Raw genomic sequence first — 23,594 nt, forward strand, 5'->3', positions numbered from 1 at the left:
CCCCCCCGGCCGCGGCTCTTGTATAGTGGACACTCTTACTGATTAAACTTCGGAAATTTTGTCGAGTTGAGACGAAGGTGACAATGGGATGAACTGTTTAGCTATGCTGTGCTGGATTTGACCTAAATGGACGAAAATATCCATGAGATTGATTACTCATTTAAATCATGAAAAAAATTCTCATATTGACATATTGTTATTGTATATAGGCATATTTAAGAATTTGATAATGAGTAATTAGTACTAAATAAAATAAGATAAATGAGGTTGGGGGCATATTTGCCTCCTAGTTAGTTAGGGAGAGATACAAAAATTCGTTTGGTTAGAGATTATATAGTTTCAATTGTTAATTATGGAGCCTAAAATATATATTTTCTTGTGATAGATTTTTTATATTTCTTTATGAAATATATTTTTTAGTTTGACAAGAATTAGGGCTCTCTACTGTGCTTATAAACATGGTGCTTCCTTATTGTAAAATCATTCTGAAATTATAAAGTGAAATCTCTGGTTTGGTATCGCTCCCAAATGTAGACACACATCGTATCGATCTGGATAAACAATTCGTTGTGTTAATTCTCCTTTAAATTCGTGATTGCATGTGATTATTTCTCAACATCAATTTTTGAGATAATAATTTTTATATAACCTTATGGACTTTTGTATACTCATTCATCTAAAATATAAAAAAAATTGAGAATGTTATATGAATATAAAAATATGTTTTTCACTTGTATATGCCATTGGTGCTAGAAATGAGCTAGATAAGCCATATTAATTCTATTCAATGAACAAAATGATGTATAATTTCATTCGTTTATTTCTTTTAGTTTTTTGTTTGTATAAGCTCGATTTAAATGCACACGATCTACAAAATGATGCGTCAAATCGAAATATAAATTTTCAAATTAATGAGAAATCACGACTAAATACTAAACAAATAAAATGTAGAGACTAATTTAGATTGTTTGACCTTCTAAAAATTGAAAGGAAAATAGAATAGTGACGTCGAATATAATTAAATGAAAAAAGTAGTAGTAGTAATAATGATAAGTATATAAAGAATATTCCGAATCTACTGCGTCCACGCTTAAGACCGTGTTTGGCACTCGCCTTCAAATCCTCAAACTTCTGCAAAATTTCACCTGCATTGATACAATCTCTCTTCCAACAAATCTAAGCATTCCCTCCAGCAAAAGATCGAAAATCAATCATGGCGACCCCTCAAATTTTGCAGACGGAGCAGGATCTTCTTATGTACTCCTCCCTCTTTCCCAAAGGTTCGATTTTTGCCCTTTTAATTTATTTTATTGAATCGATCTTGAGTGATTTAATCTGATTCGTGTTTCAATTATATCCTTTTTTTTCACTTGCAATTTTTAGTCAATTTTAATTTTGTGTTGAATATGGCTGCAGATGAAAAGGTGAGACCTCGAGGAGTGGAAATCGAGAAGAAGATTGAGTATCTTGAGAGCTTAGCCGGAAATGTAGGTTTTCTGATTCTGTTTTGCTTTTTAGTATTATTCATTTTTGGATATGTTGGAATCAACTGCAATTTGTGCATCCTTTATGGTAATTCATTGAAAATGGATAATTAGGTTTTTGAAGCTACAGCTTGAGTTGTGATATTGAAATTTAATGAAAAGCATTGAGCTTTATTAATTCATAATGAAGCTGTGTTTCACAAATGAAAGGAAACTATTTGAAGGGAAATATCATTGTGAATATGGCAACTCTCACTTGATGATAATTGTTCAAATCGATTTCCAAGTTTGCACGAACTAGTCGATGAGAAGCTACTTTATGGTTTGAAGGTTAGGAACCGGAGATCTCGCAGATGGTTAAATGATCGCTTGCTGATGGAGCTCGTTCCCCGCTTGAATGCAGAGGAAATCAAAGGATTGTTTGCTCCTCCACCATGGGGTGAGTTTATTGTGAGAATGCAATAATGGTTTGAGAATTGAGTTCGTCACATGAAATGTATGTCGAGAGGCTACTCTAGGCCATCTTGGATGACTACGTATATGACTTATTGACTTTGATGTATTGCAAATTTGTTGTTCAGGTGAGGAAGTGCGTTCTTCGACATTTAGCATGACAAATGCAGGGGAGTGGGATGGCTTCAGAAACATAGACATGGATAAGGAGGTTCTTTCATGTTCTTTACATGTTAATCAGGCGTATCTTTTATTATATCTCAAGAATGGATTGAATTTCGATATCAGTAGCTCGGTGCTCTACATAGAAATAAACTGAAACCATAGATTATCTACATGCTTGTCAGATTGTAAATGAAGTATCGATTAGCCTTGTTTTTACTGTGTATCACTTGGCTTAATAACTTTGAGTTGAGTACCTTGAGTTTGAACTCACTTACCGATTAATGAATCAGAGAGTGGAGTATTATTTATTAATGTATTGTGACAAAAAATTCAAACTAGTCTTCTAGTCATCATGATAGAGATATGCTAGTCATGATTTATATTTAGAATTTTAGATACCTAAAAAGTAACAACTATGTGTACAAATTCTTCCTTGCTCTGCAATGTTTTCTTCTAAGACGTTACTGCTAGGTATAATATCGACAGAGAAAATATTTTCCCCGTTTTTATGATCTTCTCTATGATGCATCACTTCACTTTCTCAGGAACTGTGGAAACCATGACTTGGATATCTTGTTGACCTTGAGGGGGAGAAATGGAGAGTTTTCTCTCTCCCTCTCTCTCGCTCACTTGCTCGTGTTTTTTGGGTGTTGAATGGGTGGGGTATGGTAATTTATCTGTGACACGCCTCTGGTTCATACTAGTTTTCCCCTTGTTCTAGGCATCTATCATGGAATCACTTGAAAACTCATCATCAAAGCGGAGAGATCGTCAAGATACTGACAAAGTTGCTGTACTGACTGCCTGGCACCGTGTAGATAGTAGGACTAGGGAGGCACTTCGTCGTTGCTATCTTACGGACTTGGTCAGTGGATACGAGGTAATTATTTGTTTGATGAAATGCAATGTTCTCTTCTTCTCCTCCTCTAATCGCATACCGAGGATTTTATTATTTTATGACACTAGTAATACATGCTCTTGATATTTGCCGGCAACGCTGAAATATATCATTTCAGGAATGCGTACGGTCGTTCGTCAAAGACAGTGGGAACAAAGACGTCCTAGTCCTCCATGTTCAAGATCCTTTCCACCGGCTAATACTGCACGGCGTTTGTGAGGTATTATCTTCTTTATTACTTACTCCCTCTGTCCATCTACAACCAATACTCATGTTTTTCCATTTTCGCCCGTCCACAAAAATTAGTCCCCTTTCATTTTTCAATGACATGGCCCACCATTTCTTTTCACGCGATCATTCTTTTTCTTCCTCTGCTATTTATTTACTTTCAACTATCAAACATGAGATAACGAGAGTCTCGTGTAAGACTGTCTGTGGCTCATTGGATATGTGCCTCAATCTGATTATGCTTTTCCACAGTTCTACAACCTCATCTCGACCACGGTTGCTCAGTCGAAAGGTGGGGCGCCCGCAAAGATGACCAGGATAAAGAAGAAGCAGTTGCTGTCGCCGGAACTCCCCAACATAACACTATGCAACTTCCTGAAAATGGCAAAGGAAGGGTTCTGGTGATCCTTTGGATCTGTGTAATTGTACTATAAAACCAACCTTGTACACTAATACCCTACAGTGTTTAGATTTGGAAGTATTTCCATTTAACAGTTGTAATAATTGCTCACTCACTCACCCTAGAACTAGACAGGCTTCTTGTGTGGAAATGCTCATTTCTTCACATAGATTGTGTAGAGCATTCTGGACCAGTCTGATGATTTATTTATGTTCTTCACTCTATTTCATTCAACAGTATGTATATTTATTAGGAGGTTGTTCCAGTTTATTTTATTCTTTATTGTGAAATAATGTTAAACTGCTTTATTTTTCCCGGGAATTTCTAAAGATTTGCCAAATTCTAGTTTTGCATTTGTGACTGACATGACTAGATAATTAATTTAATAATATCATTTGGCGTTCTTACTTCCTTCTTGTTTCTCTTGTTCTCACTTCTATATAATTCCTTTTTAATACTCCTGGTCCTGGTCGTCCTAACTAAGATGATATACAATTTTTGGATATGACGATTAAGAAATTGTGTTAAAAAATAATATGAAAGACGAATAAAGTAAGAAATATATAGAGAAAGAGTAAAGTAGGTGATGGTAAAATTAAGAATGATTAGATATTTTGTTTTTAGTCAAAAAAAGGAAATTACTCAACTTAGTTGAGACATTCCAAAAAAGAATACGACTCAAATTAGTTGGGATGGAGGGAGTAGTATAAATTATTTTCAACATGGAGTATAAGATTATTCAATTGATTATGATTTGATAATTTACAAATAGATTATAAGACCGTTTTACTTTAGATTCATTTATACTATAGATGGTTATTTGAAAGTAATTTATACAAGTGGGGTCCATATACCACTAACTTTTTTCACTTATTTTTCTTAACATATTTTAAAATTCGTGCCGAAAAGAAATGATACTCGTATTCGTGGACGAGGGAGTATGTCATATGTAATAATGAACTATATTTTCGGTTCGGTTCGACGAACCAAATCGAACCGAAAAATCAAAAATATTGAGCCGCCACCTCCACTGGCGCCACCACCCCCACCATGTTCTCCACTGTTTTCAACACCTCCATCTCCACATCCATTCCTCATCCCAGAATTCATGAAAATCATGACAAAATTGAAAAAAAATGTTCTCCAAAAATTATGAATACACGTAGATTCACACGTCAAAAACTTATAGTATTGGGAAAATGCTTCATATATTTGTTCTTCTTATTCTATATATTTCTAGTATCGCCTAGGATGTACGAAATATAGGTTTTAAAGTTTTAGTACAACAATTTTGGCGTTCAAGATTTATCATACTTTGTCACCGTTAAATTGACTTTGACCTAAATATCAATTGAGCTAAAAAGGTTATTTTAATTTTTTTTATAATACCAACTTATATAAAAACAATTTAAAATTTAATTCACTCCAACTCAGTCCAATCTAGTCAAACTTAGGAACACAAAAAATCAAGGCTTCAGGCCATATATTTTTGTGATGTATGGCTTGCATGAATCAAATGGAACACAAAACAAAATATAAATAAGGTTAATTTAGGAGCAACAATTGCATATTTCAAAGCCACAAAACATATAACAATAACTACAAAACATGATCAAAATTGGATTAATCATTCCAGATCTCACTAATCCATTTTGTAGTCCATATTAGGACAACCTCACCTCACTGCAAAATATGCAGTTAAAAGCGGGGTGCCTAGCTTCCAAATTACCCACTTATTCTTTTTTTATATATTACGGCGGGCAACTTTCTTCTTCGTATGTCTCATATACTCCATCAATAACAACAAAAATAAACTATTGTATTGGTTAGTCTCTCGTGTTCCCCTAAAACATATCATGCCACTTCAAAATTAAGACCCCTTAGGAATCGGGGCCTTATTTATCGTACAATATTGACTCTGAAATTTTGGTTATATGCGACATTTATCTCGGGTTGCAAATGGACTCTAGGATAAAAATCGTTACTAATTTGAATATTCTTCCCGAACATATTCAAATTTCTCATTATAGAAATTGCACAATTCCCCACATCATGATGTCCCGTTGGTAATAGGAATACTGAAATTTGAATTAAAACATTAAAACAATTGAATAACAAAGGGCTTGAGAACTTCCACCGGGATTGGGTGGGAAAGTAAAAAGTTGGGCCAAAAAAGGGACCTATAACATACTCGTGATTGAGAACTTCCACCACCACCAATGCTGCCATGACTTGTATTCATATAGGGTTTGAGTAATTTGAGACTAAGTAAGTATTTGATATGAGAGATCTGGATGGGAAAAGATCCGGAACTTGACCACCAACCTAAAGCTAGACATGCTTTTTGGGTAGAAATGTTCAAAAATCATTTTCACAACATAAATTACAATTAAAAATAAATAAAAAAAACTTATTGATATATTTACCATGAGGTAATGTGTGTCGTAGCAAAAGCCCATGATAGAGGTAACACGATGCTGTCATGTGCACCATATACCCATGCTTATAAGTAATGCCATTAATTCGGCCATTCGAGAACCAAATACCAATGGATCCATACAATCAACATACATATCAATAATGTTAAATGGATTCATATGACCAATCGTACCCGCACCGGAGGGTTCGTCAACTACCCAAGCGAGCCCAAAACCAGCCAATTTTGGACTCATATCAGCCGTGACAAGTATGTTAGCCGGTTTGATATCCTCATGAGCGATCTCATGCTCATGGAGATGCAACAGGACCTCCGCGACCCCTTTTAAAACATTTATTCTTTCACAGTAAAATTCTGTTAAACTTTCTTCCTTTTTGAGATGATAATCGAGTGTCTTGTTTGCGATATATTCGAGAACAATACACTTAAAATCATCTTCGTCGCAATAGCCAAACACTTTATATAGTCACAATCACTCTCTAGAACTATTTCCGTTTCTTTTATGAAGTCATTATCTTTGTTAATACCACTCATTACCATGCGGTAGAAGTATTAGTTTAGTAAGGTCTCTCTTATTCCCCGAAAGCATATCATAACGGCACTTCAAAATCGAGACCATTTAAGAATCGAAGCCTTATTTCTCATACAATATTGACCCTGAGATTTTGATTATACATGACATTTATCTCGGGTTTGGATTCCATAATAAAAATCATTACTAATTTGAATATCTTTCCAAAAATATATGGAGTACGATTTCTCATTGCAGAAATTGCACTACTCCTCACATCATGATGTCACGTTAGAATTCCAACTGGGATATTAAAATTCAAATTAAAAAAAATTAAAACAATTGAATAACAAATGGATTGGGAACTTCCACCGAAATTGGGTGAGAAAAGTGCGAAAAAGAAATGTGTGCCAACACTAATAGAATGGAGTGAGTACTAAATTAAACAATATCACTTGTACTTAGTTCTCTCTTCCATCTCGTGTCTCGTTTTCTCTCATCCGCTAATTCTTTCTTATGATAAATTACTACTATGTTTCAACATATAGAATTATTTAATTTAGTAGCAGTATAATAAGATTGTGTTATAGTGTTGATAATATGATGTTTGACATAGATACATAAAAGTCATTAACTAAGGCATGTCCAATTTTATATATTCTAATATTTTCATTAGATGGTGAATTAAATAAAGTGTTTTATTTAAGTAGGTATATTTTATCATTCACTCCCTTCCCTCCATTCTAATCTAGTGGACTTGTAAATAAAAGTCATTAATTAAGTCGTGTCTAATTTTCTATATTCTAATATTTTCATTAGATGGTGAATTAAATCAAGTGTTTTATTTAAGTAGGTATATTTTATCATTCACTCTCTCTATTCTAATCCAGTGGACTTGTATTTTTTTTGGGTATGTTAGACCACCTCCAACCATACATCAAATCTTATTTATGATATAAAAGAGTTCTGCAACCATACACCGTACCCAACCCCATTTTTGAGATTTTTCATGAAACAACACCAAATTTAAAGTAAACACCAAAATTGAATATCTATTGCAAAAAAAGTTTTAAAAATTGCATAATAGTCCTTACTATTATTTTGAAGCACTTGAATTAGACGGCTAATTTGTTTACTAGATTGTAATTTGCACACATTGAGTAGAGAATTTAGAGATATGCTAGCGTTGTACTAGTGTATTTTATTTTTAAAGTTGTAAATTTTTTTTATTATAAAGTATATTTAATACATAAATATATTAATAAGAAAATTTTGGATAATTATTTAATTTACATAAATTAATGATATAATATTGTAGAACTAATATGTAATATAAATAAATAGGTATAATTGAAAAGGTATAAAAAGTAGTAGTATATAAATACGGAATATACTTTCGGGTTTGAGTTTGAAGTAAATAATTGGAGTAAAAGTACATTTTGGTGTGACCCATACTAAAAAATGAGTTTGGGTTTGGTGTAAATGGTTGGAGATGGCCTTAGTCGTTTCACATTTTACTAAAATCAAACCCTCTTAATTTTTGTTATGTTACTTGCTTATTCTCTCTCTCTTTAATTATTTATTTTATTTTATTTGCTTCTACTTTATTATTTATTTGTTTTATATCTATTCTACTTGTAAACATTAATTTCCAAATCCAAAAATAAGTATCTTTCAAGAATGAGTATCTATCATACAGTTTGCCAAATAAATGTGTATTGTTTTGGGATGAGTATATCATTTGCCAAAACTATAATTGTCACATTTTAAAAATGGTGTGAAAATTGCAAACTAGAGTAATATGTACATTATCTCCATGTATAGCAAGCCTTACGTATTTAATTAATTAAGAACAAAATAGGATTACATTATGTGGTAGGCGATTTAATATATGCGTGAAGATGTGAATTTCTCATTAAAAGTAGTAATAAAGTAGGATTATATTTTGTGGTGTATATGTGATTTCATATTTACGCGAAGATGTGAATTTCTTATTTAAAGGTTGGTTGTTCACACTTCATACCATTCTCAAACGATCATGGCCAAGAAATCTATGTTCAGATACTGCTTGGTATTTAAATTTTAAACAATAGTCGTGAATACAGTTTTGCTTATATATTCATGCGTTAATATTTGAAACTATACTTTTATTTTAATTGATGAATATATAAAACAGGTGGATGCATTTACCGATTCGGCATTCAAGGGTAACCCTGCAGCAGTGTGTCTGCTGGAGGAGGAAAGAGACGAAGCGTGGATGCTCGCGGTGGCGCGTGAGCTCAACGCTCCCGTCACTTGCTATTTGACTCGGATGCCCCACGGCAGCAACGAGTTCCGCCTCCGCTGGTTTACAACGGTCAGGGAGGTGTGTGTTATATTTATATTGTGTATTAAACCCGTCCCCTTTATAAGTTCATATTTTTAAGCGACGAATTAATAGAGTACTGGATTTTTATATTAGATGTCACTTTTTCTTTTCTCTGACTTAGATGAAGTCGTTTACTTTAAGAGATAAGATGTCCTGATAAAAATAATCCAAACTAATCGACGCTCGTGTATTGGCAGGTAAAATTGTGCGGGCATGGAACATTAGCCGCGTCTCACTTTGTGTTCGAACAAGATCCAGCCAACTCCGACACCATCCGCTTCTCGACCATGTCTGGAATTTTGACGTCGAAACGAATTCCTCAAAACGCCTCAAACTTCCTTATTGAGCTGGATTTCCCATCCATCCCTATGGCTGAATGTGAAGAAGAATATACTCCCTCTATTTTGAAGAGCTTGAACGTTACTTCCGTCAATCAAATCTACAAGACAACTACTTTTGAAGCTTTTCTCATCGTATAAAAATTTCGAGATTCAAATCAAAATTTATAATTAATTATGTACAAATAAATTAATATGAAAATGGCATAGGTTGTGGTGGGATCAAGTGAGGAGGTTGTTGAAGTGGTTCCTGATTTCGACGAGATACGGAAATTGCCTTGCCAAGGATTAATCCTTACCGGAGTCGCACCGACCGCCTCACGGTTCGACTTTTTCACACGACTTTTCGCTCCAGTAACGGGGGTTGATGAGGTAATTTCATTTGCTGACTCCTTTCGTACCATAGAAATAGGTCATAGTATTTCATTTTTAGTCCAACCAATGCAAATAGTCCATATTCATTTATAGTAACTTTTTTCTACTTTATCATTTATGGACCTCACAATCCATTACACAAATTCAACTATTTTTTCTCCTTCTCTCTTACTTTACCAATTACACATTAAAACTCGTATTAAATTCAAATGACCTATTTCTATGGGACAGTATAATTTATTCAACCAAAATAAAGTTGGATCGAATTGGAAATGCTAATGAAAATTTATATACTCCTGGTAGTACCTAATATTTTCAAGACAGTGTGTCTAGCTAGACCACTAAATTTTAGTCATCTATCATCTATATGCGTATTTATAATCTTGTTGGGCTTGCTTCCTAAATTTATTTAGTTTGTACCAAAAATGGATGGATTCTGTCAAATTCATTTATTTATATTAAATAAGTTCAAACTCAAAAAGAATTTGGGAGGATCATTCTTTAAGGGTTTAATTCGTTTAATTTCTAAAAATTCATGTGTTTGATTTTGATGCATCATATTGAGTTGTTGATTAGATGTGTTAATCGTATTGTATAGGATCACGTGTGTGGAAGCGCTCATTGCGCCTTAGTCAACTACTGGAGCACGCAGCTTGGAAAGCATGATTTCGTGGCGTATCAAGTAAGTTGACATTAGTATACATAGTCATTTAAATCACAATGTTTAGTCAAATTCAAATCACTATCGTAAAATTTGAAGATATTCAATTTTCTGATATTCAAAACGACATAAATACATCAAAAGAAATACTTAAGTTCCTCTTTTTTTCTTTTCTTATTTTCATGAAACATAGTTGTTTGAGAATTCCAAAAAATATCATTTTGTACATGGACGTGAGTTATGTGACAATTGAAAAAGAAATTAAAACCTATTAATTTTTTAATTTTATTGGACATGTCGAAATTTGACCAAATTACATACTCCTCACATCTTTAATTTTCAAGAAGAGTAATTTAAATGACCATTATCTTTATTTAGGCATCACAAAGAAGTGGAGTTTTAAACATACACCACGACCAAAAGAATAAGAGGGTGTTACTTCGTGGGGATGCTGTCACGATTATGGAAGGCTCTCTTTTAGTTTAAAGCACACTATGATAAATATTTATATATTGCTTGATTTGTGCAATGTGACTTCTTAATAAAAACATTCCATAATGTGAGATATATTACTACTCCCTCTGTCCCCGATTAAGAGTTACACTTTTCCATTTCGGTCTGTCCCCAATTAAGAGTCACACTTTACTAACTCAATTCACTCATATTTTATTATAAATTCAATATAAAAAAATGGGTCATACATTCCACTAATTTTTTCAACCAACTTTTCTTTACATTTCTTAAAACTCGCACCCGGTCAAGGTGTGACTCTTAATTGGGGACCGAGAGAATAATATATTTCGATGGCTTGCATTTAAGAGTGATTTTTATTTGTTGATAGTATATCCTTGCCTAGTACTCAATATACAAATCGATATTAAATATTATGGGCTATATATGAATATTAAATATTATGGGCTATATAAAGGCAATTAATGAAGTTGCTAGATTTCTACTAGTATTTGCTAGAGAGCTGGGTGATTGAAACAAACTAGTGTTAGCACCTATGCTATGCATGGGATAAAAAAATTTCAAATAATGAAAATATATTTACAGTTAAATAGATCAAAAGAAAGGATATAGGAAAAATAATAATATAAAAATATATTTCTTTCAAGAATATGAATTAATTAAAAATAATATTAATAAAATTATAAGCAATTAAAAACATTATAAACAACAACAAACAAACATTGGTAATGCTTTTAAGCCATCATAATGAAACAATTCATATTCAGCATGCTATTGCATTATACAATTTTAGTATCAATTATAAGTATAGTAATATAAAATAAAACAAAAAAATAAAAAAGGACGTCCGTGAATTAAATAGGATAAGATATACAAATAAAGAAAAAGGTATTCCTAAATACAAAAGAAAATAAGAAAATTATTTGAATGAATAAATAGTTCATGATTTAATTCGATCAACAAATATTAGTACATAAAATTGATATATAAAAGTAAGACCCACATTCCACAAACATCTTCCACCCACTTTCCACTACATATACGTATTAAGTGATACTCCATCCGTCCCACAAGAATATGCACTCTTTATTTTTTAGCCCGTTCCACAAGAATACGCACTTTCTAATTTCGATAACTTTTTTCTCTCTAATGGGGTGGGACCTATTCCCACTAACAATATTTTAATTACTTTTCCTTTCTACATTTCTAACTTTACAATTTTTCCATTAAAACCCGTATCAAACTCAAAGTGCATATTCTTTGTTGACGGGAGAGTAACATTTAATCACTTAAAATTTATACTACTCTTTATATTAGAAAAAGTCATACAAACTTTATAAGTTAAATTTAATTTTAAATATTTTTAATTTAATCCAATTCCATATTAGATTTAATTTTAATTATTTAATAATTTCATATAATTTCATAATTTATTCTATAAAGTTAGTAATATTGTTTAATTAATTGGAGACATTAATTTGATTTCGATTTTCATCATCGTTATTAATTCGGCTAAAGAATACAAATTGTAAACAATTTAAAAAATATATAATTATATACACTTTATAAAAAAATAAGAATGATACTCTAGTCGCAATCTAAACAAAAAGATTTCCATTTCGAAATAAAATTTAATGCATTTGTAATTTGTGAGAAGAAACAAAAAATAATTGAATGAAAAAGACGGTAGTAAAACGGTAATATTTGCGGAAGTAGAAATTTATTTTATTTTTATTCCAATTTTATTCAACTTTTTTTAATTAAAAAATAAAGCAAAATGACAACAAACACAATACCCACCAGCAATCTAATCTACGGTAAAACTCACACCTCCCAAAAGCATAAAGAAAGAGATGAACATATACATGAAGTTGCATTCATAAAGCTATTTGCCCGCACTCATATGAAAAGAAAGTCGGAGGAGTAAGTAATATTTTCTTTTATTTTGTAGATTTTTTCTTAAATTCTTACTATGATACTTGCGGCAAATAGTTACATTGTTGTTTAAGGAATTAATACCATTTCATAAATGAAAATCTAAATTCTCAGTTTCATTTAAGTGATGCTAAATATAAATATTAACGACATTCCTTAAGAAAATTATAAATGAAAATTATAAAATATTTTGATTATATTTTTAGATCTATATTTTTTATAAAATTAAACTATTAATAAATTATTAAAACATCAAGTAACTTAGCCTTTGTCTTTAAATAATTTTGATGGAAATAATAAGTAAAATAAATCAATAACAATAATGTCTAGTTAGAATTTATGGGAGAAGATAAGCATGTACTACTTCGTAAAAATATTTGAATATTAATTACTATAACTATTAATTTATTATTAATATTGTTATGGATATTTATTAAAATAACCTTGTTAGTTTCAGTATCATTTAGCCAACAAAAATCCACTCCAAATAAATTGAGTCGACACAATTAATTTAAGAATAGTATTCTTAATACGTTACGTGTGAATATAATATGTAGTAGTAATTTTTTTTAATTATTATACTTTTGTTAACACTTTCATATGTGTTTAATTTTATTTGTTGTTCTACACAAAGAGTAAGATTACGGACATATATTATTTTGCCATTATCTTATTCGATGAATTCCATCACCCAAATACTATCGTTTTGTGCAATTAATTTTTTGAATATTTCTTAAAGTATATAATATGCAAGTTTAGTATTTTTTTTCTCTAAAATTGTACAGTAAAACATACTAAAAAGCTCATAAAACTCAAACAAATATTAAAAGTCAAAATTAGAGCCCAAGTTTGAAGATATAACAATAGAGTTGAACGTGTAAATTAAAGCCGTACTTAATTAAAAAGGATACCAATTACTTACCTAGCATGAATATAAAATTATATACAAACTATTATATAAAATATATTAAAGTACATCATAAACTTATACACATTAAAACCCTAAATATTTCTCTAAACCTACACGCCCCCCCATTTCCCTCACATCAAACCTACAGAGGAGGCGCTACCATTTCCCTCTCTCTATTTCTCTCCTCATCGGTGCAGCTACGCGCCACCATTTCCTTCTCTCTTTCTCTTCCTCATCGGTGCTGCTATGACCACCGTTCCATCCGCCTCGCAGCTCCACCGCCCTGCTTCAACGGCGCCATGGAGTTCTTCATGTGTCTGAAATCTGAACAGTGTTCCGGTTGGTGCACCTGTCCTCCGACGGCCGGCGATGAGACAGTGGCCTCGAACTGGCTTTGAACAGGACATAAACTGGGGAACAGAGATGGCTATTGTACAATTTTTTAGGATGTTGTGTGATTCTCTCTATTTATAAGGTGAAGCCATTTTATCTGGACCAATTTTTATTCAATAATATATGCCTTTGCTTTGCCCAATAAATTGCTTTCCCACAAAAAATGTGCCACATGCGCATCCAAAAAACTGTCCCCTTTATATATTGATAGATTAAAAACTTCCATGTTAAATGCATGTTAGAATAATTCAAACTATTTGACTAACAGAGGATGACAACAACAAATTGAAGACTTAATTGCATGTTGAAATAATACAAATTATTTGACTGAACAAAAAAAGGATGACAAGTACTAATTGAAAACTTAATTACATGCTACAAATTATTTGACATCATAATCGTTGATGTAATTTCACTTGGTAAACTAATAAAAAATCAATTTGGCTTGAGCCTTTTTTTTTATTTTGTTAAAATTCAATTAGTTCGATTGATTAATTTATTTTCAAAAATATAATCTGACTAATATTGTTTAATTTTAATGACCAAAATATCAGTATATTATTGTATTTTTGTCAAATACTCAAATTGGAAACACTCATCTTAATGCTAATAAACATGGGGTACTATTTTTTCAAGTGGACATCAACATTTCAACAAATATCTTATTGGTTTCATAATAAACTAATAAGTACATATAGTACTTACAAGTTACAACAAATACAACATTAAATCTCAAAATCAAAAAATATAAACAAATTTTGTCAACACTTATTATTCTTTAACATTAAGATTTCGAATCAGACTTAAGTGTGGTTCAAACCAATTTAAATTTGAAAAAATGAATCCTAGCCAATAAAAACTCGAATTCGAAAATCCATATTTTTAATAATTAAATAACTGAGCCTATTAAATTCTCCAATAATATAGAAATAATTGCGCAAAAGGTTCCGAAAATGGGAATAAGAGTATGAGTATATTTTAAAGATAATTTATAAATCAAATACCTAATCCGAAAATGGGAATAAAATTTAATACTACTAGTAGTATTTTTATTTGATACGATACTAATTATTCAAGCTATTTTACTCACTCCAATTTACTACTACTATCATTCTAATCAAAATTATTTCTCGTTTTACTCACTAAATTTTCTTGAGATCGTGACAAATCAGAGTGAGATATTTTAATAAGCTTGAATTCTGACTATAAATTGTTGGCAACTAAAATGTTAAACTGAAGTAAACTAGATAACTCCTTCCTCAAAGTTTGACCATGGCGAAGAAACCAGTCAAATACTGCGTGGTAACTGCCTAATCTCCATTTCTGCCATCAACACACATTCTATTCGAAACTGATCGGTGCTTCAAAACAGGTTGACGCATTCACTGATTCCGCATTCAAGGGTAATCCGGCAGCGGTGTGCCTGCTGGAGGAGGAGAGAGATGAGGAGTGGCTGCGAGCGGTGGCGCGTGAGTTCAACCTCTCCGAGACCTGCTACTTGACTCGCCTCCCTGACTCTGCGGCTTTCCGCCTCCGCTGGTTCACCCCTGCCGCTGAGGTTCAATCTGTTTATATTAATTCAATTATTCATCCTGTTTTTTAGAACATATGTCCAGATTGATCTGCCGATTCATGATTTTAATGGTTTTGAAGCAGTGTTGATTCTGTAATTGCCGATTTATATGTTGTGGATGAGTGCATTTTGTGATGTAATTGTGTCAATTGATCTTGAGATTGGTTGAATTAGTAACCCTAGCTGAAATTATGATTGAGCTGGTGATGAGATTATGCTGAGTATCTATTCATTGCAAGCTTATTCGTATAATCTCTCGTTCTGAAGAGTTTTTGATTTGGTTCTAAATGAGTTGAGTATTGTTCCAAGCCGATTTCTCTTCCCCAACGCGATTATTGCTCCATAAGCCGGTGATGAGATTACATCGATAATTCAGTGCTAGCTTCTTCATATAATGTTCTTAATTTTGGTGCTAAATGAGCCAGTGACAATAGATTGTTGTTAATGTACACACACTTTTTAGCACCAATAGTGTTTCATTTTACCTCAACTGATGATATGTATGTATGCCCTGGAAGAAGTCAGTGATGACTACTGAAACGGATATCGGCACTCTTTTGTGTTTGTAGAATGTTAGATATTGTTTGATTAAAAATGGAGTAACAAGAACTGACTGTCAAGTAGTAACTGCTTGTTTGCAGGTGAAACTTTGTGGACATGCTACTTTGGCCGCGTCTCACTTTCTCTTTTCAAACGACTTGGTGAACTCTGATACTATTGAGTTCTCGACCCTGTCTGGGACTCTGACAGCAAAAAGAGTGCCTGTCACCAAATTATCCGATTCATCCACACCGGAGAATGGTAATACGCCTAGCGGCTTCCTCATTGAACTGGATTTCCCAGTTGTCCCCATAGAGGAATATGATGCTGCTGCTGATATTTCAACTATTTGTAAAAGTATCAACGTTTCTTCTGTGGATGAGATCCACAAAACAACTACGGAAGATGATCTCTTTGTGCGTATTCCATTCCATCTCTATATCGGTATATATTGCTTTTGTTGCACTGAGCAGCCATTGCTTTGTAATGATGGAATGGAAAGAAGATAGGAATGAAATGACAATTTCTTTACATTTTCATTTCATTTCATTTCATTTCATTTCCTCCATTCCATCATACCAAGCAAATAAATAGAATGGAAGTAGGAATCACATTCCATTTCATCATACCAAGAAGGGCCTAAGAGATCTTTTATAGAAGCAATTTTCTTAAAATTACTCATATAATACTTGAAAATGTTCGAAAGGTGTGACTGAAAAGATTTATTTAGTTGCTACATTTGGTTTTGGCAGGTTGTGCTATCATCTGGCAAAGCAGTTGCAGACATAGAACCCAACTTTCATGAGATTAAAAAATGTCCTGGCTTGGGAATAATTGTAACAGGGCTTGCTCCCGCCGGCTCAGGATTTGATTTTATCAGTCGCTATTTCTCCCCTAAGCTCGAGATCGATGAGGTAATATGCTTAACTCATTGCAGACATCCTCATCTCAATCCTCCTAAGTTCATTTTTCCAAAACATGAGGACCCGCAGTTATCATCTCTTAAGAAGCTTTTTATCCCCCTCCACCTTTCATTATCAACCCTATTCCCACCATGATATGGAATTAACTTGAGCATGAAAATGTGGATATACAATCTCTTACTGCATCTTTTCAGTTGTTTTTCTCTAGCTTGTTGCTATTAATGAAACATTACTGCTTGCTTGTACTAGCTTGTGTTTATTCCATGAAACACGTCTCCGTTGATCTTATCAGACAGCTATTGAGTGCTGTAATTTTGTTTCTAAGATGATGAATCAGGAATAAACAGCACTATGATGCTTATGAATACGATAACATTCTTCGATTTTTTTTGTCCATTTTTACAGGATCCTGTAACTGGAAGCGTACATTGTGCCTTGGTGCCTTACTGGAGCAAGAAGCTGGGGAAATGCGATTTCGTTGCTTATCAAGTAAACATAAACTCTGTCTATAAACACACACACACGAACCGTCCACGAAACTAATGTGATGCTCTTGATTCAGGCATCACCAAGAAGTGGCATTCTAAATCTGCATCTCGATGAGAAGAATGAGAGGGTGTTGCTCCGGGGCAGAGCCACCACGGTGATGGAAGGATCTCTTCTGGTTTAAATCATAGTGACACCCAATAGGCTTCTTGGTCTGTGCTCTATGCTAGTATGTGTTAATAAATCGTTGCCTTGTATGTGTTAATAAATCGTTGCCTTGTATGTATGGTCACAACTCAAATCATCCCTCGGAGCAGACGAAAGGCAACGGTTGTGAATGCTCTTATATTTTTATGCTTCACTATATAGTCAATAATCAATATATATCTATATGTATCATGGGGCATGGGCTGTGAATAAAAATGAAGGCAATTAATTAAGTTGTTAGATTTCTGTTTTGTTGATGTTATCTCGAGCATCGGTAGGTGTATTTTCATGTTCAAGCTATTTAAAATTCAAACTTTTGAGCATCGTCGTCTTGTTTTTCAAAGCTTTAGACAAGATGATTCTCCATAGCCCCCAAAATAAGTATATAAAATTATTTCATCTACTATAATCGTAAATAAAATAATATCAAATAAAAATAAATAGAGACATAAAGTGATTTGTCGTCAAATGTGACTAAGTTATGTACTAGACCTTATGATAATATTATCGTGAATAGTGGGGTAAATGGAGGTAAAAGGGGTTGCTCGATTTTTTTCCATCTTGGCTAAAAAATTGTCTTTATAAAATATACATGAAAAGGTTGAAATTTTGTGAAATACGAGTATATTTTTGCACTCTTTCTTGGCAAAGGGAACACAACTTAATGAAGAACGACAGCATAAAAATTGAAGAACGGAACAAGAGAAAAAGACCAATCGAGAGGGGACATAAAACATGAGACAAGAATCATTGTTAAAATACTAAATTTTCATGTCTTAAAATAATATTTCCTTCATCTACGTACTATCATTAATTTTAATATGAATAACGTGAATTTTAATGTAAAATTAGTAAAATTGATATAAGTAAATAGAAAAAGTAATAGAATTTGTGAAATGCTATCTATTAGTACATGGAGAATATGATTTATCTTATTAAATAAAAATTGATTAATTTTTTTGTGAATGATCCAAATTGGAAAAAATAGGTCTATTAATTATGGACAGAGAAAATACAAATTTTATGTCTACCAGGAGGAGACAAAAACAAATTGAAAACCAATATGTTAAAATAATATTTACTTCAAATTATTAGTAATTAACAGAGGATGGCAAGAACAAATTGTAGACTAAATTACATTTGAAAATAATACTACTACAAATTACTATTTGACCAACAACAAAAGACACGAACAGTTACATGATACTAAAATAATCAAAATTCACATGCTACGATACTTCCTCATGTTAAAACAATACAAATCATTTGACTAGTTAACAAAGGAAGACAGTACTAATTGAAGACTTAAATTACATTTTAAATAATACAAGTTATTTTACATCATAATCGTTAATATAATTTTCACATGTTAGTACTACTTTTTAAAGAATTTAATCATCAATTGATTAATTGTTTTTCACAAAACATGATCTGACCAATATTGTTTAATTTAAATGACTCCATCATTCAATTATCTATGAATTAGATTTAAAAACTGAATGGAACATTTTAGCGTAGTAGACTATCCAACCCTATTTTGTCATATACACAAATTGACAACACATAACTTAATCATATGCTAGTGGAGCAGTTACTATTTTTTCAAGTGGACATCAACATTTCAACAGATGTCTTATTAATTTTATTCATATAAATATGTATGATTTGTCGCATTAGTAAAATATGGAGTATTAGATTAAATTCTGAATTCAAAGATTAAATTTTATTATAATCTTTATTTTAAAATCATTAGAGGGTAGAAAAGTTTACACACAAATAATCATAAAGTTTTAAATTAATTAAGTTATAGAATAATGCGAATTTAAAAATTAAACTCTATTAAACTAAATAGATTGTATTTCAGAATCATGGTATAGAGATATTTTTTTTCAATTATTCTCAAAGGTGAGATAAGAAAACAATAATATAGGAAAATATAAACAAAAATGTTTGTCGCCGTTGCCGGCGATCGAACCCGGGTCACCCGCATGACAAGCGGGAATACTTATGAGAGTCATATTATTTTTGTTTTCTTGTTTCAAGGTATTTTATGAGAGTCTAACATCAGATAATAATAAATTGCTGCTAGTATTATATTTAAAGATAACATTTTAATAAAAATAATATTAAAGAAGAATTTATATGTACATAAAAAATATTTGGAATTAAAAAAAATAATCACTACAGAACTAAAAATCCGAATAATTTTTTTTTAAATGATTCTCAATATCAGAATCATACTGTATTTATTTAATTCCTATTTAGCTACTCGAATTATGTACTATTATACTAGGAATATATTTTACTCGGTCCTACTTATGCTTCTATTCAAAGTTATTAGTAGTACTTGTTTCACGATTATTATGAAGTTTTTTTTCCTGCATTAGTTTATAAAATGCGAGTCAAATAAGTTTACGGGGAGTGATCAATTGCTAATTCTGTATCATTGAATTGCTAACTATAACTAATTTAAGGCTATAGGATTTTAGAAAATGTGTGGTTTACAATTTGCCATGTGTAATTTTTGTTTTTATTAATAAAATCGAAAAAGATAAAAAAAAACTTCAAATTAGGGTTTTGGATGAAAATGTCAATATAGTGTTAGAAAATATCAACACAATGCTTTAAGAATGTCAACACATTGCTTATATTGACATTCTACATGTATTATATTGACGTATTTTATATAGTATGTTGACATTTCTGCTTGTACGAAAAAAAAAAACAAAAAATTTCGATTTTTTTTTTCAAATTTTGACGTCGGAACATATGCATGTATGATATCGTTAGAATCCTTATGAAATCATCTTTAATTTGATATATGTTATATGAATTTAAAGTTTTGGGATTTCTTTTAAAAGTTAGTTATAACTAAACATGTAGTTAATTGACATTAATACCCCTATTGATATTTTTTGGAATTAATCCTATGGCCTTATTGACGTTTTTCGTTGATCGTATTGACATTTAAGAATTAATGATCTAAGCCTTTAATTTGAATATCTAATGACTATTATTTGTAGTTAGCAATTAAGTTATGAGTTAGCAATATAACCCTTCCAATAAGTTTATAGTATAAATAATGTCTTATTTTTTAATAATATTAATTTGATAATCAAATAGAAGTGGAATGAATATTAAAATGAGTCTGTTATGGAAAATGAGACTTCTATTGCCTTATTTTTACTAAAATAAAGCAACCAAAAAAATAAGCTTGAATTCCTGTCTATAAATTGATGGTAAGTGGCAACTGTAACTCTTCATAGGCATTTAACTTCCTTGAAAGTTGGAGCTAACTCCTTCCTCAAAGTTTGACCATGGCGAAGAAACCAGTCAAATACAGCGTGGTAACTGCCGAATCTCCATTTCTGCTATCAACAATGCGTGCGAAAATCGAAACTAATCGGTGCTTCAAAACAGGTTGACGCATTCACCGATTCAGCATTCAAGGGCAATCCCGCGGCGGTGTGCCTGCTGGAGGAGGAGAGAGACGAGGACTGGCTGCAATCGGTGGCGCGTGAGTTCAACCTCTCCGAGACCTGCTACTTGACTCGCCTCCCTGACTCTGCGGCTTTCCGCCTCCGCTGGTTCACCCCTGCCGCTGAGGTTCAATCTGTTTATGTTAATTCAATTATTCCTCCTGTTTTTAGCGTATACTGCCCGATTTATTTCTGATTATAATCCTTTTCCGAGCAATGCCGAGGTGTTGATTTTGTAATTGTTAACCAGTGTATCTAGCTTGATTGTGATGTAATTATGCCAATTGATATTGAGAATTGGTTGAATACTTGAATTAACAACCCTAGGTGAATATATGATTCCTGCACCATAACCTGGTGATGAGATTGTGCTAGCTTATTCATACAATCACTCCTCTTATTGAATTGGTTATGAATGAGTTGAGTATTGCTTTATAAGCTGGTGATGAGATTACATTCAGTGCTAGCTTATTCATATGATCTCTGAGAGTACCCTGAGATGTTCTTAATTTGGTTCTCAATCAGACAATACATTGTTGTTTATGTTCCAACTTCTAACACTTATAAGCACCGATAGAGTTTCAAGTGATGGTATATATGATCTGGAAGATGTCAGCGATGACTATTGGCATTCAGATATCAGCACGCTTTTGTTTTGTGTTGAATGGTAGAATGTTTGATTATAAACGGAGTAGCAAGAAGGGACTGTCAAGTACTAACTGTTTATATGCAGGTGAAACTTTGTGGACATGCTACTTTGGCTGCGTCTCACTTTCTCTTTTCAAATGACTTGGTGAACTCTGATACTATTGAGTTCTCGACCCTGTCTGGGACTCTGACAGCAAAAAGAGTGCCTGTCACCAAATTATCCGATTCATCCACAACGGAGAATGGCAATACGCCAAGCGGCTTCCTCATTGAACTGGATTTCCCAGTTGTCCCCATAGAGGAATACGATGCTGGAGATGAGATTTCAACTATCTGCAACAGCATTAATGTTGCTTCTGTGGATGAGATCTACAAAACAACTACAATGGACGATCTCATTGTGCGTATTCATTTCATTTCTATATTGGTATATTGTTTTTGTTGCACTAAGCAGTCATTGCTTATGTTACTGATCTATAAGAGGTTCTGTTATGGAAGTGAATTTCTTAAAATTACTCAATCAATACTTGAAAATGTCCAAAGGTGTGACTGAAAAGATTGATTTAGTTACCTCATATGGTTTTGGGTTTTGGCAGGTTGTTCTACCATCTGGCAAAGCAGTTGCAGACATAGAACCAAATATTCCTGAGATTAAAAAATGTCCTGGCAGGGGAATAATTGTAACTGGGCTTGCTCCCGCTGGCTCAGGATTTGATTTTTGCAGTCGCTTTTTCTGCCCCAAGCTCGAGGTGGATGAGGTAATAAGCTTAACTCATTTCAAAATTGAATGATCTCTTAAGAAACTCAGTGGCTTAATGGAACGAAAGTGAGCATCAAAACGTGGAATTGTAGCATCTTATTAATGATATACTCCTTCTTACTTTATCTTTTGAGTAGTTTATCTCCATCTTGTTGATATTAATGAAACATTACTGCTTAGTTATTACTACTAGCTTGTATCTGTTCCATGACATTAGTTCTCCCACACTCCCTTTGATCTTATTGACAGTTATTAAGTCCTGCAATTTTCGTGTCAACAATGAGAGATCGGGAATAAACAGCATCATGATGCTTACGATAACATTTTGATTTTTTTGGTCCATTTTTACAGGATCCTGTATGTGGAAGCGCACATTGTGCCTTGGTGCCCTACTGGAACAAGAGACTGGGGAAACGCGATTTCGTTGCTTATCAAGTAAACATAAACTCTCTGTCTCTAAACACACACACTCACATAAAACACACTCTCCACCAAACTAATGTGATGGTCTTGATTCAGGCATCACCAAGAAGTGGCATTCTAAATGTGCATCTTGACGAGAAGAATGAGAGGGTGTTGCTCCAGGGCAGAGCCGTCACGGTGATGGAAGGATCTCTTTTGGTTTAAATCAGAGTTCCACCCAATAAGGCAATAAGCTTCTTGGTCTGTGCTCTATGTCAATTGTTGTGTGTAGATTGCTACATGCCAGTGTTGTTGTGTGTAGCGTGTTATAATTTCTGTTCAAGTCTTCCTGTGCAAAATTGTGGGTTCAAGAATAATTTGTATGTGTATCATCAGGAAGATTTAATAAAATTTGTTCGAGAATATAATACTTAGGCGATTCAGATTATTGATAGAGGCCTTTGCATAGTAATTTACGTGAAATTTAATTAAATTTGGGGATTGAAGAAAGGAAAAAAATAAGCTCGGTATGGACATAAGCTCCTTCGC

At 32.6% G+C, this 23,594-nt stretch overlaps 4 protein-coding genes across 4 annotated transcripts; all 4 read left to right on the top strand.

Moving 5' to 3' along the window:
• Positions 1 to 1,091: 1,091 nt before the first annotated feature.
• Positions 1,092 to 3,862, top strand: LOC125217958. The gene is made up of 7 exons (XM_048119539.1): positions 1,092 to 1,280; positions 1,417 to 1,487; positions 1,815 to 1,923; positions 2,066 to 2,148; positions 2,824 to 2,982; positions 3,119 to 3,220; positions 3,481 to 3,862. The coding sequence occupies exons 1-7, from the start codon at positions 1,214 to 1,216 to the stop codon at positions 3,631 to 3,633; spliced, it is 744 nt and encodes a 247-aa protein (XP_047975496.1). The 5' UTR covers positions 1,092 to 1,213; the 3' UTR covers positions 3,634 to 3,862.
• Positions 3,863 to 8,527: 4,665 nt separating this feature from the next.
• LOC125217957 (uncharacterized isomerase BH0283-like) lies at positions 8,528 to 10,945 on the top strand. The gene is made up of 6 exons (XM_048119538.1): positions 8,528 to 8,647; positions 8,753 to 8,941; positions 9,142 to 9,417; positions 9,493 to 9,654; positions 10,256 to 10,339; positions 10,697 to 10,945. Exons 1-6 carry the CDS (start codon positions 8,615 to 8,617, stop codon positions 10,802 to 10,804), a joined length of 852 nt encoding a protein of 283 aa, XP_047975495.1. The 5' UTR covers positions 8,528 to 8,614; the 3' UTR covers positions 10,805 to 10,945.
• A 4,291-nt stretch (positions 10,946 to 15,236) lies between these two features.
• LOC125218470 (uncharacterized isomerase BH0283-like) lies at positions 15,237 to 18,007 on the top strand. Its single transcript, XM_048120141.1, has 6 exons — positions 15,237 to 15,329; positions 15,400 to 15,585; positions 16,242 to 16,556; positions 16,893 to 17,054; positions 17,469 to 17,552; positions 17,626 to 18,007. The coding sequence occupies exons 1-6, from the start codon at positions 15,300 to 15,302 to the stop codon at positions 17,731 to 17,733; spliced, it is 885 nt and encodes a 294-aa protein (XP_047976098.1). The 5' UTR covers positions 15,237 to 15,299; the 3' UTR covers positions 17,734 to 18,007.
• Positions 18,008 to 20,991: 2,984 nt separating this feature from the next.
• LOC125219364 (uncharacterized isomerase BH0283-like) lies at positions 20,992 to 23,493 on the top strand. Its single transcript, XM_048121329.1, has 6 exons — positions 20,992 to 21,103; positions 21,177 to 21,362; positions 21,969 to 22,283; positions 22,480 to 22,641; positions 22,995 to 23,078; positions 23,163 to 23,493. The coding sequence occupies exons 1-6, from the start codon at positions 21,074 to 21,076 to the stop codon at positions 23,268 to 23,270; spliced, it is 885 nt and encodes a 294-aa protein (XP_047977286.1). The 5' UTR covers positions 20,992 to 21,073; the 3' UTR covers positions 23,271 to 23,493.
• Positions 23,494 to 23,594: the final 101 nt, after the last annotated feature.

This window comes from Salvia hispanica, chromosome 4 (genome assembly GCF_023119035.1).
Source record: "Salvia hispanica cultivar TCC Black 2014 chromosome 4, UniMelb_Shisp_WGS_1.0, whole genome shotgun sequence".
Lineage (NCBI taxonomy): Eukaryota > Viridiplantae > Streptophyta > Magnoliopsida > Lamiales > Lamiaceae > Salvia > Salvia hispanica.

Excerpts from the sequence above, each read along its gene's own strand:
- LOC125217958 (XM_048119539.1), top strand. The coding sequence starts at position 1,214 with ATGGCGACCCCTCAAATTTTGCAGACGGAGCAGGATCTTCTTATGTAC. Across the intron at positions 1,488-1,814 it reads TTGAGAGCTTAGCCGGAAAT|GTTAGGAACCGGAGATCTCG; the intron begins GTAGGTTTTCTG and ends TATGGTTTGAAG. Across the intron at positions 2,149-2,823 it reads ACATAGACATGGATAAGGAG|GCATCTATCATGGAATCACT; the intron begins GTTCTTTCATGT and ends CCCTTGTTCTAG.
- LOC125217957 (XM_048119538.1), top strand. The coding sequence starts at position 8,615 with ATGGCCAAGAAATCTATGTTCAGATACTGCTTG. Across the intron at positions 9,655-10,255 it reads CAGTAACGGGGGTTGATGAG|GATCACGTGTGTGGAAGCGC; the intron begins GTAATTTCATTT and ends CGTATTGTATAG. Across the intron at positions 10,340-10,696 it reads ATGATTTCGTGGCGTATCAA|GCATCACAAAGAAGTGGAGT; the intron begins GTAAGTTGACAT and ends ATCTTTATTTAG.
- LOC125218470 (XM_048120141.1), top strand. The coding sequence starts at position 15,300 with ATGGCGAAGAAACCAGTCAAATACTGCGTG. Across the intron at positions 15,586-16,241 it reads GGTTCACCCCTGCCGCTGAG|GTGAAACTTTGTGGACATGC; the intron begins GTTCAATCTGTT and ends GCTTGTTTGCAG. Across the intron at positions 17,055-17,468 it reads CTAAGCTCGAGATCGATGAG|GATCCTGTAACTGGAAGCGT; the intron begins GTAATATGCTTA and ends CCATTTTTACAG.
- LOC125219364 (XM_048121329.1), top strand. The coding sequence starts at position 21,074 with ATGGCGAAGAAACCAGTCAAATACAGCGTG. Across the intron at positions 22,284-22,479 it reads CTACAATGGACGATCTCATT|GTTGTTCTACCATCTGGCAA; the intron begins GTGCGTATTCAT and ends GGGTTTTGGCAG. Across the intron at positions 22,642-22,994 it reads CCAAGCTCGAGGTGGATGAG|GATCCTGTATGTGGAAGCGC; the intron begins GTAATAAGCTTA and ends CCATTTTTACAG.